The following is an 18,732-nucleotide window of genomic DNA, read 5'->3' as shown; positions in this document are numbered from 1 at the left end:
CCAAAACGGCCATTTCCCACACCGCTTTTAATCCCACCCACTCATCACACACTGCATTCACCGTGCATTCTCATTCTACAGTCTACGTTCACACACAGTGCATGAAAGAAAAAAAAATCCGCTCAATATTACACTGCTGTCGAGAAAACTAGGTCAGTGGGGCAGTGAGTGCCTGAGGCCGAAAGAGGTTGGGTGGAAAAGGGAGGGTAATGGGGTCGTACGGTTTTCAACAAAACATTCAGCAAACTGCAGCGTCTTTTTATGCGTATTTTCTCACACAACGATTAATTTCACAAATGAAGTCCACTCACGATATTTACGTTATCGATTCCAACATTGATACCAACAATGAAATCATGCGCGCAAACGTTAAACAGATGCATGGCAAACACAGAAGATTTAAACACATTCTTCCTTTTCATGAACATTGTGTACGACCGACTACACCTTAAGCGGCGAGTCATAAGAAATTTCAAAAGACCACTAATGGCTAGGACCACCTGCCATTAATATTAAGACCACATTGCGTAACAATGCATCACATCGCCCACATCAACACAAAACGACCCACAACATGGCTGCGGGAAAAGGTATACTCAAAAGACAGTACATGTCAGGCTGACCTAACTACCATGTGGGTTCAAACAATTTATAATGTCCAAGAAATTACTTGGACCATGATTTCTGTTTATAGTCCAAGGGTTTAGTGATGCAGGTTCTGGCAATAAATTCACAACAGGCTCGGGGAAACCCATCTAGAGTGGGGAGCCATTTCATTCTACTGATCTATTTTGAGATCAGTGTGGCATAGAAGGCCAAGGGAGCTAACTTTCTTTCAGGCAAAATTTCACGCTGTGCCTTTGCTTCAAAACTGGTTTGATGGTGTCTGTCGTAATCATTTACATTTCAAAATACAATTCTGAATCTGCATTTATATAAATCATTCTTTGGACATCAAAAGACTTAAAAAGAAGCATTCGATTAGCTGAATTATCCTTTTAGAATACACATGTGAACATATCGGGTTGACTTTTGAATAGGCTCCAAACAAAGCATCATTGCTGTTTTATCTTTTATTTACTGTTACAAATTATGAATTCAACATGTCCAGAAATCAATCTACAATAACAAATAAAACAATGGCTCACAGTTTAATTAATTATTATAAATTCTTCAAAAGCATCAATAGTCTTTATTATACATGTAAATTCTAATTGACATTCAAACCAAAAGTTGAAAGGTAAAATCTCAAACAACTTTAATTCTGATTATATGGACTGGGTGGCCGAGTGGTAACGCACTTGCGCTCAGAATCGAGAGGTTGCGTGTTCGACCCTGGGTCAGGCCGCTATTTTCTCCCCCCTGTCCTAACCTAGGTGGTGGGTTTAAGTGCTAGTCTTTCGGATGAGACGAAAAACCGAGGTCCCTTCGTGTACACTATATTGGGGTGTGCACGTTAAAGATCCCACGATTGACAAAAGGGTCTTTCCTGGCAAAATTGTATAGGCGTAGATAAAAATGTCCACCAAAATACCCGTGTGACCTGGAATAATAGGCCGTGAAAGGTAGATGCAGCACCTAAAGGCAGTCGATCTACTGGCCGATGTGAATGCGTGATATATTGTGTAAAAAAAAAATTCCATCTCACACGGCATTAATAGGTAACATGCGCCTTGAGTCGCCTTGTGTGGTGAGATACGTGCGCGATATAAATCCTCGTAAATAAATAAATAAATTGTCTCTGTTCATAATACTCCCATTCTGCATCGTATTCAATGCATCTGCACCTTGATTACCCTATTAACAAATACAAAAACTATTACAAGTGGATTGCTTGCCATCAGAGCATGTTTCAGTATCCTGAGGAATTATCTCCCTTCACCCACTCATTTCACAGTCCTTATTAGGGATACCCGACTAACTTCATTTCCCTGTTACACCGAACACATCAGCAAGACTACTTATGATAAGCCATTTTATGACAGATTAAATAGCTGGGCTGGACCTAACGTTATGTATCAGAGGGAAAGGCTTCAAAATCAGGCAGGGGTACATGAGCTGGTCAGGCTTTGCCCCCCAGATGCTGTTGAAATTTAGCATTTCAAAGGGGTATTTTAGGTCTCACCTTGAGAAGAAAGGTAAATTTGCCAGGTAAGGGAGGAGGGGAGGGGGGGGGGGCTTCCGGAACCCAGGAACCCCCCTCCCCACTAGATCCAGCCCTGAGAAGTATTTCTGTATTATAACCGCACTCAATAAAATTGCAGCGTAAAAACACCTTCCTTCGGCTGGCCCCTAGACTGTTGTAAATAGTCAGAGAACAACGCCCTGTGATACATAAAGGTGCAACAAAGAACAAAATGAGTGCATCTACAAATTAAAGGCTCTGCAGGTTCTGCCCTGCCAATGAAGTGACTTGCAAGACTGTTGATCATACAACAGCGTGTGTGCATTTCGATCTCATCATTAATGAATTAGTGCTAGTGCTCTGCATCATTTGGTTCTGATTCCGAAGTTTCTATACATGTTTTCACCCCATACATTAAAACAGGTAATAACAGTTTCAACATGCACATGTCAATTATCATCAAATCTACATTGCATGTTGCCTTTCCATCAGGTTAGAAGAAAAAAACTCCTTTATTATCTCAAATTCTAATGGCTTGTCAACAGCATGCTCAAGACATAACATACAACAAAATCATAACAATTTCATCCTTGACTCATAATGTCTGTAATTACCTAGTGAATAAACAAAAATTGGAGAATACATTCTTACTCTTAGCAAGAGAACAACTGTAACGAACAGCTTCACTTGCACAATCTGTAAAATTACCCCCATTTTAAGACTCCCTCCTTTTTAAGACCCGATTTTCTCAGATTTTTGGTGGACTTAAAATGGGGGTTCCACTGTACTGAACTGTTGGCCTGAAAAGTTTTGAATCGAGAAAAGCCTCACTCCACTTGCGACCCGACGGTTAACAGTCAGTTTCTGTGGCTTTAAAAGTTAACCACATTGGGTTGTGTCAACAGTGGATTAGCTCTAGTTTGTGGGCTTCCCTGCCATAAGGACATTCATATGTATTTCTTCCGTAAATTTGCCAAAATGGCCATGAAAGTTTCACAAATTTTAAAATGTTTTCCGCAGTCCTGGGTGTCACCTTTCTTCCACCAAGAAAATGTTTGGTAATCCTGCCAAAATGATGGCAAAGGCTTTGGGAGATTTAAAATAAAATGTCTCGACATGTATTTCTCTCTCTTTCGACTGTGTACAGAGATAAGAACAGCCTCGCTTTCACCTAGATCCTGCCTAAAAACAATGTTCAGACCTCATGTTCAGACTCGGCGTAATGATTCCGAAAGGACTACTTTTTAGCGGTCAAGTTCAGTCGTCCGCATACTCGAAAGTGAAAAAAAGATGAAACGTTTTGCTACAGTATTGGAGGATGAACTGTCGAAGAAAAAAAAGAATCTCATGCCAACCACTACGCAGAAGACTATAGTTGTCCAGAAGAAGTTCTGAAACACGTCACATTCCAAATCAAAAGACGACATTCTATTCTCTTACGTCACTATTCTTGGTTTACGGTACCATTCGGCGGCTTTGCTATGAGAATGCCTTAGTCTTGGTTGGCCGAGACCTTGAGGTGGAATGCGAGTGATTAGGTTTGTTGATTTTGCTCGGAGAAGTGGTCCGTGTTCAAGCAAGTTTCTTTCTTCTTTGAAAACAAAAACCCTAAGACCAGTGAATGTCGAGATATATATGTTAATTGGATCTGTGATCCAAACATGCCTTTTGGTCAATCTCGATGGCAGTTTATTCCACTCGCACTACGGGCTTGTGGAATAAACTTCCATCTCGATTGACCAAAAGCCATGTTTGGATCACAGATCCAATTAACGTATACTGTAACGCTTCACTGACTGCCCACACCAAACAACTTCCCTGATAGTTTCACTGTACTTGGTTGAAGTGGGGTAGACAACAACATGCAGTTGCTTATTCTGAGTTAAAAGATGATGACCTGCTATGGCCTCCTTAGGTGTAACTTCTGTGGGTGAGAAAGTTTCACTAAGTAGGAAAGACGGTGAAAGTTGCTGTCATTCATAATGTCTTTGGCCAAGTTTACTCCTTGACATAGACAACTTGTTAGATTCTTAACTCTTGGTGATGTTGCAAGGCCTGGACATAGGGAATGGACCTCAACAAGAAACTGTGGGGCTCGCTCTACCGACCTGGATCTGACAACCAACTTCGTTGCATCCACCAAGCTGAGGATTTGAGGGATCTCTGTCAAACACTGAAGAAGAGGTGAACTGCTGTCAACCATAGGGGTAGGTTTGTTTTGAGGGTTGGCTCCACGGTTAGCGGAGCAATTCCTTGACATCTCAGAGAAGTGTCCCCTAATGCTTTCTCCCTAGGCCCTGCAGGTATTATACTGTTTCAGTTGCTGTGAATTCCATCATCTTCAAGCAGTGTGATGGTTTCTGCTCTGAAATTGGCTGACAGTCTGTTGGGAAATGGTCATTTGAGTATTGCCTTGCAGTTCAGTGAGGATGCCCCTCCTCCATTTTCAGCTGTCTGTTGATTTCATCAAGATGTTACCCGCTGTGTAAATGTTGAATATATTAGTTTCTTAATCTAAGGGCATGTGGGGTATGTTACAGCAAACACAGATTTGGAGGGGGAGGGGGGGGGGGGGCTTTATTGATGCTAAACAAGAGAATATGAGTCAGTAGAAATACTTACCAGTGGTGACGTGGTTGAAAATAACAGACTCTGCTGCTCGGCCACCGAGTGCCATACACATCCTCTCAAAGAGCTGTAAACACACACACACACACACACACACACACACACACACACACACACACACACACACACACACACACACACACACACACACAAACTTGGTTATTAGTGAGTCATTTAAATGTTTGTGAAAAAGTACTTCAACTAAGCAAGTAGAAAGGAAACAGAAAAGAGAAGAAAGCTTGCAGAAAAACAACAAAAACAAGACAGAAAGCCTAAAAGACTCATAGATGACTGAAACATTGAATGAATATAAGAAAAGTACAAAAGTCAAAACAATCATAAACATGAAATAAACACATTTAACATGAACACAATTTTATCTTGTGTGTCAATTTTTTTTACTTCATAAAAATACAAAGAATTTGGTGTAAGAACCTCTTCAGTTGAGTAGAGCTTCTGGTCAGATGGCATGTACTGAGCAAATCCCAGGGCACTGTTTGTCCTTGGTACGATGGAAATCTGAAAGCGGAACACCAAACCTGGGTCAACTCACACTCAAAACTGGAAAGCATGAGCCACCATCTCAAACTCATCTACATTAACATGCTGTACCAATAGCGCTTCGAACTCAGATGTTCTAAAGGTCTGTTACTTCTTCACATTAAACTAACCTTTCCACTGAATTTGTTCCTGCTCTAAAACAAAACTTCTATCAACTTTCTCAAGACCTTCCTAAGAACATAGTCTGAAGTGATTTTGAGACCATTTTTCATTAGGAATTTCATCTCGAGAAAGAGAGAAACTGAGACAACCACAGACAAAAAATAATACAATGACAAAGGAAAAAAGACCAGAGAAGAAGCCCTGTCAGCTTACCCTGATAAGAGCGTCTGTGTATTCGAGAAGCCAGCCGACCAAGGCATGACCCGACTCATGGTAAGCCACCACCTTCTTTTCTGTTGGTGCCAGCAGTCCCGTCTTCTTTGCCACACCTACAGCAGTCATAAATATCACACTCTGTCAGAAAATTGGTCACACAAGTATTTGAAGCAAAATAACACTGAACATTGTCAGCCATTTTCAAAATCAATTTCAATAATGGAAACACTATACAGGCCTGACACCAAAAAAATGTGAAAAACCTGAAATGCCAGGGTCCACGGCGGGAGGGCCAACAGCCTACTTGGGGGTCTGGGATATGATAGGATGGTACTTTTTGTTGGCATGTCTCCACACTTTAAAAGCGATGGCTTCAGCTGCTTTGCTAGATTATACTCTTTTAAAATACCTCATAATTTTGAAGTGCTGTGCCAAACCAACAGTAAAAAAGCGTTCTCTGAAATGTCAGATGTACGAATAGTGAAATCTCTTGGCAAAGTATTGGAACTGCAGAAGGTTTACAAAATATGCTAAAATTGACACAGAAGGTGCCTACCTGCAATGACACGCTCAGCCGCATACTCAAAATCTGACCCCTCAATGATCTTCTTGCCCTCTCTTGCCGCATGGATGGCAGCCTCATTGCACAGGTTGGAGATGTCAGCACCTGTGTGACAGAAAAAGTGTCACGTGGATTGTAGAGTAAGAAAACAAAAAAAGACAAACATCAACACTAACAAGAATTACTACCCAACAAGCAACAAACAAACAAAACTGATTTTTTTTCACCTCGAAAGCTTTAACAAGGAATATAACTCATATTTCATAAAAGTTCCTTCACTTTTCTTCCACAGCAAAATGTATTTGCATGCTGGGGCTAAAATTTCCTCTGCACAACCGTTACAAAACTAAAATGACATAACAATTACTACTACAAAAAGAATAGTCCTGTGCTGTGTTGGGTATGAAACAAAATAGTCACGTGCTGTATTGGGTGTGTAACAGGGAGGGAGTGCACCTAATGCTGATGCAAATAGAAGATGTCCTGTGCAAGACTAAACAACACAAAAAAGCTTGTGTTAAGACAAAAAATCCCCATGCACAAAATCAACTCCAAACCTACCACTCATTCCTGGCGTCAGTTGAGCGAGTCGAGGCGAGTACACTTCAGGCGGGTCCACCAGTTTCAGCTGTCTCAGGTACAGATTGAAGATTTCTCTGCGTTCAATCAAGGTGGGCAGATCGATCATGATGTGTCGGTCGAAACGGCCCGGACGCAGCAAGGCCTTGTCGAGGATGTCGGCTCGGTTGGTGGCGGCTAGCATAATGACGCCCTCCTGTGTGCCGATGCCGTCCATCTCCACCAGAAGCTGATTGAGAGTGTGTTCCTCCTCACTGTTCGACCCAAAGCCCCTGTAGTAAAACAAACAAGAAAAGGTTAGAGACTTTGATAGCATTTGTGCATGGTGTTCTCCTGCACGGGGCTCTCTCTGCCTTTCTCTCTCTCTCTCCCCCAACAACTACCTGTAGGGTTAAGTGTAAATGAAGGTAGAGTCTGTACATACAGAATCTCTCTCTCTCTCTCTCTCTCTCTCTCTCTCTCTCTCTCTCTCTCTCTCTCTCTCCCTCTCCCTCTCCCTCTCCCTCTCTCTCTCTCCCTCTCTCTCTCTCTCTCTCTCTCTCTCTCTCTCTCTCTCATATGCAGAGGCTGGTGTGAAAAGAATACAGATCTGTCCCCTTTCATTCTACCTCAATCTCTGACTAACATACCCTCCAGTTCTTTTTCGCCCGACGGCGTCAATCTCATCAATGTAGACGATGCAGGGTGCTCGTTTTCTGGCCTCCTTGAACAGGTCGCGCACTCTGGCAGCGCCAAGACCTGCACACACAAATATTACACTTAAATATGATAAATACACAATACTGTCCTTAAGAAATGCAAGGTTTTGATCGTCTGTATATCTTAGTCGGTATAAAAATAAATCACCCAAAAACAGATAGACTGCTAAAGTTCCAACATTCAGAATGAAAAAAAAACAAGAATGATATTAATCATATTCATCTAAATAATTATTTAGATTTTTAATGTAACATGGTGGGTTTTTTTTTTTTATCAATAATCAAACATTCCATTAACCTACAAGTACAATTCTTGTTTTTGTTACCCCATGGAGACTTACCCCCCAGCATTTCCACAAACTCAGATCCGGCCATGGCCAGGAAAGGGACTTTGGCCTCTGAGGCCACTGCCCTGGCCAGCAATGTCTTGCCACACCCTGGGGGGCCTAGCAGCAGAGCACCACGGGGGATCTTTGCTCCAAGCTCCTGGAAGAAAGAAAATAACATGTTTAAATAAAGCGAAAAACAACAACAAAAAACACAACAACAAACATATAACAAGCTGCTAGAAAAAATTAACATCGTGAAAAGAATTATCAAATAATTAAAGGTAGCAGGAACACTTAAAAAAACTTGATTGAACAAAGGGAAAACCCAAATTAAACAAGGAAAAAAACAACATAAAAAGCAAGGTGCTAGAAGAAAAAACAAGTCGCGTAAGGCGAAATTACTACATTTAGTCAAGCTGTCGAACACACGGAATGAAACTGAACGCACTGCATTTTTTCACCAAGACAGTACAGCTTCGTCAATCCCCGCATGAAGGAAATCGCTCACCTTCCACGTGAAAAACGTAGTGATATTGACACGCCAGATTAGCGCGGTGGCATATTGTGCTAAGCAGGAAAGCGCGCTTTTCTGTATTCTTGTTAACTTTCTGAGCTTGTTTTGAATACAACCTATCATATCTATATGTTTTTGGAATCAGGAAATGATAAAGAATAAGATGAAATCATTTTTGGATCGATTTCTGAAATTTTAATCGTAAGACTAATTAATCTATTTTCGTTAATTGTGATCACATTTTAAGAGTAAACATGACATATGTATATATTTTTAGATTCAGAATGTGGTGAAGAATACGATGCAATCAATTTTAAATCTGTTTGCAAAAAAACGATTTTAATGACAACTTTAATTAGCAAACTCATTACCGTAAAAGTCGACCTATAAGCCGCAACTTTTTTTTCCTAAATGGACCCCTGCGGCTTATAAGGCGGTGCGGCTTATGAATGACTTTTTCTGAATCAGTGGAGTGTATCCGACTTCGCTCAGTGACCTAGTTTCCGGAAGTTGGATCGCCGCTGTGTAATGGCCTTGAATCAGCTGTGTTTACCTCAATTCACTCACTCACCTTCTTTCCGGAAGTTTGAAGCATGACAATAACTTACACTCACACAGTAATGGGTTGGCATACACCGGTTTTGATCGATCACAATGCCGAAAGAAAAGTTTCCGAAGGGGATCGTCGTGCAGGTTAACAAGAAGGGGTGGATGGATGAGAAGGTGATGGACACCTGGCTGACAGAATGCTATGGGAAAAGGCCAGGGGGTTTCTTCCGTCGCACTAAAGCTCTGTTAGTCATGGACAGCATGCGTGCACACATCACTGAGAAGGTCAAAAAGTCAGTCACTGCCACCAACTCCATCATCGCTATCATCCCGGGTGGCACAACAAAGTACCTGCAACCCCTCGATATCAGTGTGAACCGGCCCTTCAAAGTGGTGATGAGGGATGAGTGGGAGAGGTGGATGGTGGATGGCGAGAAATCATTCACAAAGACTGGCCGCATGCGTAGAGCAACCTTTGCAGATGTGTGCCAGTGGGTCCTGAAAGCTTGGGATGCTGTCAAAAAGTCAACGATCATCAACGGCTTCAGAAAGGCTGAGATCATCACTGGAGCAGACGACGCGACAGACAACACGACAGCCACTGACAGTGGGGCCGAGAGTGACACTTCCGGTGACTCTGTGCCAGAAGCCATTCTGAACTTGTTCATCTCCGACACTGAGGAGTCCGACTTCAGCGGATTTTCAGCATCAGATGTTGAGTGATTTACAGAACTAACTACAGGTGCTGTGTGCAGGACGAGAGGACAGTTTGATAGTCCAGAGTTCTGTGAATCACTCAACATCTGATGCTGAAAGTAAAGTGCAAAACTGACAAGTTAGCCGGTTCGTTTTTGTGTGTGTGTGTTGTTTTTTCGTTGACTTTCGATGTTTCTTGACTTGAACTTTGCTTCTAGGCGCGGCTTGTATGCCGGAGCGGCTTGTGTATGGATTTTTCTGATTTTTTTTAAAAAATCGGGGGGTGCGGCTTATACCCAGGTGCGTCTTATAGGTCGACTTTTACGGTAATTAAATTTTAAGCCTCCAAGCTGAAATGCAATACCAAAGTCCGGGCTTCGTCGAAGATTACTTGGCCAAAATTTCAACCAATTTGGTTGAAAAATGAGAGCGTGACAGTGCCGCCTCAACTTTCACGAAAAGCCGGATATGACGTCATCAAAGACATTTATCAAAAAAATGAAAAAAACGTCTGGAGATACCATACTCAGGATCTCTCATGTCAAGTTTCATGAAGATCGGTCCAGTAGTTTTCTCTGAATCGCTCTACACACACACACACATACACCACGACCCTCGTCTCGATTCCCCCCTCTACGTTAAAACATTTAGTCAAAACTTGACTAAATGTAAAAAAAAGAGAAAAACAACAACATGAAAACAATTATTAAATAATCAAAGGTAGCCAACAAATTACATTTGAAAAAAAAGAAGAAAGAAAACATCTGATAAACAGGGATTCCACTGTAGCGCAAAGACCAGCTCACACTAAAAACAGTTGCCAGGTCATGGAAACCAGTAACACTAAGATCTAGTAGCAAAGCAATACCTTTATTCTGATACAAAGCAACCATTACATTCAACCATACTTGCAATGGCTGACTGGTTAACAATTTTATTTGAGGTTCTCAAACTTGTAACCAGTAAAATATTGAATATTTCTGGTTAATGTTCTTCTTCTGTCTTCTTCTGCGTTTGTGGGCTGAAACTCCCACGTGCACTCGTGGTTTGCACGAGTGGAATTTTACATGTATGACCGTTTTTACCCCGCCATTTAGGCAGCCATACGCCGCTTTCGGAGGAAGCATGCTGGGTATTTTTGTGTTTCTATAACCCACCGAACTCTGACATGGATTACAGGATCTCTTTCGAGCGCACTTGGTCTTGTGCTTGCGTGTACACACGGGGGTGTTCGGACACCGAGGAGAGTCTGCACACAAAGTTGACTCTGAGAAATAAATCTCTCGCCGAACGTGGGGACGAACTCACGCTGACAGCGGCCAACTGGATACAAATCCAGCGCGCTACTGACTGAGCTACATCCCCGCCCCTCTCTCTGGTTAATGTGAATACCGCAACGTTTCATACTGTTTGTGACTGTCTGAATACACACACAGGTATCCCAGAATTTGATTAACAAACCTATACCTGTGCTGGCTGGCTGTCTGTCTGACTATCTCTTTCTTTCTCTCTCACTCCCTCTCCTTATCTCTCTATCTCTCAGTTTACCTTGGTTAACAAACGTTTTGTGATTGAACTTAAAATCGTGTGTATTGTGAAAGAAAAGGGGCATTGAAGAAACACTGATAGCCTCGTTCAGAGCGTGACACGTCTGACATGTTGTAATGTCATTTTGAACGGACATTCAAGTAACTTTGTGAACATGTACTTTGGGTTTTGATATTTGTGTTTGAATACCCCTCCCCATATCCATCCCCACTTGCAATGGGCATATTGCCTATTCAGCTATTAAACCATTCTAATTCTGATTCCTTATCTCTCAATCACACAGACACAGACACATTTGTCAAGTTCGTCACCCTGCCGAATGTAAGCACACAGACAACATCACCACATTCAATAATGTATGCAGTTTACTGAACACTTCTTCGCAAAGCTGACACATTTTTCTTCTTTCCATATCTTACCTTAAACCTCTGAGGTGTCTTGAGGTAGTCAACAAACTCCATGATTTCGGTCTTGGCTTCAGTTAGCCCAGCAACATCTTTGAAGCTGATACCATGGCCATGTTTGGAGGCCACATCCACCCTCATAAACTTTGCCTTGCGTTCATTGGCCTGCAGTGGGAAAATGCATCCACAATTTAACAGCAAATTAAAAATATTGTTGGAGTTGATCAAATGTGATTTAAGAGTTAAAAAAAAGAAAAAGAAAAAAAAAGACATCGAATATATAGCACTTTTTAATAACTTGATTTACAATTGACCGAAAGTCAGAAAATACATGGACAAACACTAAATTATCTCGAAGAATCTAGACAGAATTTGGCAGGCCTTTAAATACAGTCACACTAAAGACTGGTGTATGAGAGTTTTCTGGGTAAATGCAGGATGTCACAGACCAAAAGAGTGGAAAAAAGACAGACAGAGAAAGGGAGAGAGACACAAATACAGAGAGGGGGAGAGAGAAAGAAAGATAGAAACAAGTCGCGTAAGGCGAAAATACAACATTTAGTCAAGCTGTCGAACTCACAGAATGAAACTGAACGCAATGCAATTTTTCAGCAACACCGTATACTCGTAGCATCGTCAGTCCACCGCTCGTGGCAAAGGCAGTGAAATTGACAAGAAGAGCGGGGTAGTAGTTGCGCTGAGAAGGATAGCACGCTTTTCTGTACCTCTCTTCGTTTTAACTTTCTGAGCGTGTTTTTAATCCAAACATAGCATATCTATATGTTTTTGGAATCAGGAACCGACAAGGAATAAGATGAAAGTGTTTTTAAATTGATTTCGAAAATTCAATTTTGATGATAATTTTTATATTTTTAATTTTCAGAGCTTGTTTTTAATCCAAATATAACATATTTATATGTTTTTGGAATCAGAAAATGATGAAGAATAAGATGAACGTAAATTTGGATCGTTTTATAATTTTTTATTTTTTTTTTACAATTTTCAGATTTTTAATGACCTAAGTCATTAATTAATTTTAAAGCCACCCAGCTGAAATGCAATACCGAAGTTCGGCCTTCGTCGAAGATTGCTTGGCCAAAACTTCAATCAATTTGATTGAAAAATGAGGGTGTGACAGTGCCGCCTCAACTTTTACAAAAAGCCGGATATGACGTCATCAAAGGTATTTATCGAAAAAAAGAAAAAACATCCGGGGATATCATTCCCAGGAACTCTCATGTAAAATTTCATAAAGATCTGTCCAGTAGTTTGGTCTGAATCGCTCTACACACACACACACGCACATACACCACACCCTCATCTCGATTCCCCCCTCTACGTTAAAACATTTAGTCAAAACTTGACCAAATGTAAAAATCGAAACAGTGTGATAGAATTTGGCAGGCACTGAGGTACATGTACAGCGGCACACACAAGACTAATATAAAAAAAGTTTTCCGTATAAATACAGGATGTCACAGATTGAGAGAGACAGAAAAAGAAATGGAGACAAAAAAGGGGAGAGAGTAAAAGAGAGAAAGAGAGACAGACAGACAGACAGAGAGACACACAGAAACAGAGAGACGAAATGAGACAGAGCGAGAAAGAAAGAGTGAGAGACAGAGAAAGTGAGAGATATGGACAGTCAGAGAGACTGATAGATGGCCAGGCAGGCAGACAGTAGAGACAAAGGGGGACTCACAAACATCTCTGTGGGGTTGGGCAGCTGAACGCGACTGGACAAGTTACGTAGCAAGAAGTATCCAGCAATGGCGATGATTCCCAGAAAGATCACTGGCGTCCAAGCACTGCAGAAAGAGAACAGCAAAGTTTGTACCATTAATCACTTCAACATCTTTCGTCTACGTTTAAGTTTTGTTCATTGAAACAATGTCTCGTTTGAGGGTGAAGCAAACTACAATCAAGTGTCCAGAACAGTGATCAGCTCTGACAGAGAGTAAAATGAGAAAATTACAATTTTCTAACAACATCACTACTTTTCTGACAGTGCATCAATAATAGGTCTTTGCTCCGAATCATGCACAACTGTAGTGTCTGCCAAATGTGTTCTGGGATTTGATACTGCAAAGCTGATACAGCCTGCCGGCTGGGCAAATACCTGCTCCTCTCATTAAGTCCCTGCAACTTATAGCTCAGACTAACAGGAAACTTAGCACACAACAAAAGTCCAGTTGACCATGTGCTCAGAGTACGTAGTGCAGGAATATTAAGAATTATACATGTAAAACCATTTCAAGGAATTGCGTTCATTGCAGAATTGCGCATAAATAATGAAGAACCATATGGCTGCACAAGATAGGTCCTGTTTTGCATCAATCTACGCAAACCACTCAAAAATCAGGGAAGCCCCTGCTCTTTTCCCCAAATATTTTGGTTGCAAAAACACGTCGCAAATAAGAACTATGTTACCTTATTGCACTGTGAATACTGTAAAAAGTCTGACCTCTGTCTCTGGTAATGGATGGGTACACCCTGGTCTGGTCTGATGCTTAGCTCAGCCTCTGCCTTGCGTACCTTGTCCTCAAAACCGTCAGGGTCTGGTATCTTCAGTGTGTAGAACCTAGTGTCAACCTGACAGACCAAACAAGCAGTAATCTTTATGCAGCTGTGCTTTTAAATACAGGAAAATATCAAATATTCTTCCACCATTCCATTCTCACTTACATTTTTTTTTTTAGTAGAGGAGAGGGAGGAGGAGAAAACAGGAGGGATTTAGGAGAATCTGGTTTAAATATGTCCACATTCCAGTTAATTGGCCCTCTCAGAATCGTTTCGCAAACTCTGTAAACCTCCACAAATGTTTTGTCACATTGAAATATCTCAACCTCTGGCATTGCCAACAGCAACAATTCTCACTAAAGATCAGTTCCACACAATATATGGAAAGTGCATATGACTTCCTAATCTTTCAAAGACATATCAGTGTGAACTCACCTCTTTTTCTTGTTGAGCTATTTACAAGTTACAAATCGGCAAACCAAACGATATGAAAACTACATGTACATAACATACCCGTTTCCCTTTGATAATTGCTCCCTCTGAAAGCTGTATAATGGCTGCTTCATTTTCAGGACGGACAATAATAGCTTCAACCTGCAATGAAAAAAACATGAAAACATGGTTTTCACCAAACTTGGATCAGATGTAAGATGAACACACATACACTGTCTCTTTCTCCCTAAATATGTCTGATAATGATTGATTATGTCATGATGACAGCAAGCCAGATAAATGCTGGCATCTCTTGCATCTTGTGTGTTCATCCTTAGCTATACTAATCCAAGTGCTAAAACCTGACATGACCCCCCCCCCCCCCCCCCCCCCAATAAAAAGGGCCCATCTGATTTTGCTGTGAAGTCTAATCCCAACAGAGTGGCTGATAAGTGAGCTGTTCACTCCTCTCTAACTCAGTAACTAAGAGCAGAGAAGCACGGACAATCTTCCTCTCAAACATTCTGTTACACAAATAGAACAGCTCTTGTTATAGACTTTGCCGTCTTCTTCAGTTCTCCCACAAAACAATAAATCATTCAGCAGAGTAGTAGTGACCCCTGCTTTCAAACAGAACAGCTAAGCAGAAAGTAACTGACCACCACCAGCAACCGCGAGAAAGTGACCGACAAATCTGGCTTACCTCCCCTTTGGCCAGCATGTCGTAGTAGAACTCATTCCAGGAGATGAAGCGAAAGACGTTGGAATCTTCTCCTTGCCCCATTCGCAAAATGGTGTACACGCCAAATGCCAGCCAGAACCAGAAAATGAGCCGAGGAAGCAGAGGGATCTTTTCATTGGCTGCACACAAAAAAAGGAAGTATTTGTTGAAAGACATAAAAAAATATGTTTTAAATCACATGAATAAATTTCCTACCATTCAAGCTGCTAAATTATTAGCTCTGTATGCATACTGAAGAAAGCTATCGTCAATAGGCGAATTCCGAAAATGACTTCGTCGGGTTTGCATGTGTAGTGGGAGAGTTACCTTTTCTTGCAAAACCTCGGCCAAACATTAGAGGGGCCAATCACTAGCGATGGGAGTGTCGGAAACACATGCTTCTGTCCACCTGTTTCCGACACACCCCTCACTAGTGATTGGCCCCTCCAATGTTTGGCAAAGGTTTTGCAAGAAAAGGTCACTCTTCCACAACCTACACAAACATGACAGAGTTATTTTAAAAAAAATTGTCTATTTGCATGAGAGCAATAAATACATTAGTTATGCACTTACGATTTTCTTTGTCTTTGTCATCTTTGTGATGGTCATCATCATCTCGTCCACTGTCTTGCTGGTTGCCTAGTGGCGTTGAAGTACTGAAGTGTCTGCCTGGAGCTGAAGATTATCAAGTAATATATATATATATGAAAAGAAACAACAAAGAAACAAGGATGCTGCTCTTCAATAGCAAGTACTTACATTTGTAAAGCTTTCTTTTCCTGTCCACCCCCCCCCCCCCACCCCCATCCCCTTTACTTTATTACACTTTACATGTTTTACAGTTAGTTAGCCCTATAATTAGAAAGTACTAGTAGGCCAGCTTTCAAATTTAAAAAAACAAAACAACACTTGGCAAGTTTATTTAGAACTCACTTTTTGACTCGCTCTCTTTGTAAGAAAAAGTAAAAAACAGCTCAGAAGTTAAATCTTTTTGAAATGCTACTTACCCAGCAATCTCACCAGATCCTCTGACGAGTGAACGCCAGACCTTCTCAGAAGTGCTGAAACTGCCTGCAGCTCTAAACGCTTGTGATGGGTGCTTCCAGCCTAAAGTGTAAAACACAGAAGAAATTTGAAAAAGGCAAAAAGTGGGCAGTTGTTTCTTTTGTGAGCAAATTTATTCAACAAAGAGGGTCATGATGGTTCTCTAAAAATCCGCTGTACGCTTGCCGACCTGAAGGGTAGACATTACAGACAAAAAGATGATCTTGTTCTCTTGTGAAAAAAACGCTTTCAGGGAGTTCTTCGACTACTTAAGCACTTCAGTTCTATGTTAAAATATGGAGAAGTTACACACACTAAAATGATTGTATATATCAGTTTGTCCTTCATAGTCTTAAAAATGGCATAGTGTTAAAGAATTACAGTAAGAACATAACCATACGGGTAGACACAATTTACTCAATTACTGTTCAGATGTTCCAGTTTAATTTTGGAATGCTTACAGATCAATCAATCAATCAATATGAGGCTTATATCGCGCGTATTCCGTGGGTACAGTTCTAAGCGCAGGGATTTTTTTTTTTCAAACCTGCACTAACGACCACCTCCTAATGACGGCAACCGGCCCATAACGTCCACATCAAAAGCTCTCGACAACTTTTATTTTATTTTGTACACAGTTCCCTTCTTCATGGAGGACACTTTGTCTATGATGACAACTTTTGGTTGATCCCTCGGTTATCTTATAGACAGCTGTCACTGTATATATTTATTCTATATCAGCAGAAATAGTATTCAAACTTTTATACGCTGAATAAATCTAAACACACACATACAATACATGTATACACACATGTATACACATACACACACACACACAGGCATGCATGCATGCATCTTTAAACATGACAATCTCCTGAATGGCACTGTTTCTACTCAATCCCTGGGATTGTGGGGGGGGGGGGGGGGGGGTGGGAACATGATCATCCAAGGATATGACACTGACAGTTGACACCTACAGTACAATTAATTATATAATCAAAATAGCAGTACCTCTAACATGTTTAGATATATATATATGGAGTGCCTCGGGAACCGGCGAGTCGGTTCCAGAGCCCTCAGGTTCGGGAACCGGCAGTCACCAGTATCTCTTAAAAAAAAAAGTTGTTTAGCTTATCCCCCCTCCCCTTCCCCCCCCCCCCCCCCCCCTCTTTACTTTCCTTACTTTTACTTTGGTCTATTCTTCTTGATTCTAAAGCAACAACAAAGCAGCTTACGAGTCACTCAGTGATTCGGCATTGCCCGGATCACTGAATTCGTCCGCGAACCAAGCAATGTGTGTCACTGGTCCCTAGGCTAGACTGAAGCAGCGTTAGTTATAAAACAAAATGCAGTAAATAAATAATAAACATGGAAACAAACAAAAAACAATGAACACGTTTCATTTATGGCAAAACATAAATCTACTTTATCTCTGACACCTGCGAATGAACCGCATCTCTCGCAAAGGTCAGTCGCTCATCAGTGACCGCGCTGCTGCCAAAATACACGTCTTTCTGAATCCAAAACTGATCATTATCAATCTTCCTCCACAGTTCTTTGAATTGAACAGCGATTAGAAACTCCTCCACAAACACAAAATCACGATTTATAGGGTGAGCAGCCATGTGAGTGTCGGTTCCGAAGCCTGGGGGCTCAAGAACTGACTCACCGGTGCTTCAGCCCCCAGGCTCGGGAACGGACTCGCCTCCAGCCATGGCCATATATATATACCATCATCGTTTACATGCTTCATGATATTCCTATATGTTCAGCCCAGTAAACAATTTAGTGTATATATATCCACCTTTGCCAAAAGACTGTAAGAAACGTTCTGAATCTGTCTATCGTTAGAAATCAGAATTCAAGTGTACCTGTGGTGGACAAAACAGTGGTACAAATTACCCCTTCTATTTATTCATTTCAAATATGATTAGAACTACACACTCTAGTCACCTTGTAAGGTTCCTCTATACACCTGCACTTTGAGCAAAAATCTGTAGAGTTTGGGCTGGTTCTGGTTATGCTGCCAGGTGTTGAGTATTGTTGAACTGAAGCAGACGACAGTCCGATTCTTGCTAGTCGAAGAAGGTTCATTTTCCCTGATGCAGGCAAAAGGGGGCTTCTCCCACATTTCCAGAGTACTTCCATTTTGAATGCGCAGCTTTGAGCAACAGTACGAAATGCAGAATACAGGTGTGTGCGATGTTTAGTTTTTCATAACATTCTGGTTTCGTTATGAGATCAACCTTCGTCTTCCGTCACTTGACCTCGTATGTTATGAAGCGAAAAAAACAAGCATCTGAAAACAGAAAACCTGCTGCGTGTCCAGAAAAAAGGTATTATCCGTGTAAGTTCAAATCTCGACCGTCGAATGACGGGATCGTGTGTTTTTTAAGTCCACAAAACAATGCATGTTTCGTTACACATTTAGTGAGGCTCAGTCCATGAGAGCGGCCATTACTCAGTCCACCAATCATCGACGGTCTTACACAAGTGGAAGGAAG

At 41.3% G+C, this 18,732-nt stretch overlaps 1 protein-coding gene across 1 annotated transcript in view; it reads right to left on the bottom strand.

The window, feature by feature from the left end:
• LOC138973194 (mitochondrial inner membrane m-AAA protease component paraplegin-like) overlaps positions 1–18,728 on the bottom strand; it is a 21,948-nt gene extending 3,220 nt beyond the window's left edge. Inside the window, exons 1-15 of the mRNA XM_070345909.1 lie at positions 18,182–18,728; positions 16,192–16,291; positions 15,758–15,859; positions 15,167–15,324; positions 14,545–14,625; positions 13,976–14,103; positions 13,214–13,319; positions 11,527–11,676; positions 7,813–7,957; positions 7,403–7,511; positions 6,756–7,045; positions 6,189–6,299; positions 5,630–5,745; positions 5,189–5,272; positions 4,748–4,820 (exon numbers count right to left, since the gene is read on the bottom strand). Coding sequence (XP_070202010.1) covers positions 4,748–4,820; positions 5,189–5,272; positions 5,630–5,745; positions 6,189–6,299; positions 6,756–7,045; positions 7,403–7,511; positions 7,813–7,957; positions 11,527–11,676; positions 13,214–13,319; positions 13,976–14,103; positions 14,545–14,625; positions 15,167–15,324; positions 15,758–15,859; positions 16,192–16,291; positions 18,182–18,376 — 1,948 coding nt within the window. The 5' untranslated portion in view covers positions 18,377–18,728. The remainder of the gene's footprint in view (positions 1–4,747; positions 4,821–5,188; positions 5,273–5,629; positions 5,746–6,188; positions 6,300–6,755; positions 7,046–7,402; positions 7,512–7,812; positions 7,958–11,526; positions 11,677–13,213; positions 13,320–13,975; positions 14,104–14,544; positions 14,626–15,166; positions 15,325–15,757; positions 15,860–16,191; positions 16,292–18,181) is intronic.
• Positions 18,729–18,732: the final 4 nt, after the last annotated feature.

Source organism: Littorina saxatilis, linkage group LG1 (assembly GCF_037325665.1).
Source record: "Littorina saxatilis isolate snail1 linkage group LG1, US_GU_Lsax_2.0, whole genome shotgun sequence".
Taxonomy (NCBI): Eukaryota; Metazoa; Mollusca; class Gastropoda; order Littorinimorpha; family Littorinidae; genus Littorina; species Littorina saxatilis.
The sequence above is the reverse complement of the archived record's forward strand: the minus strand, read 5'-3'. Positions and strand labels throughout refer to the sequence as shown.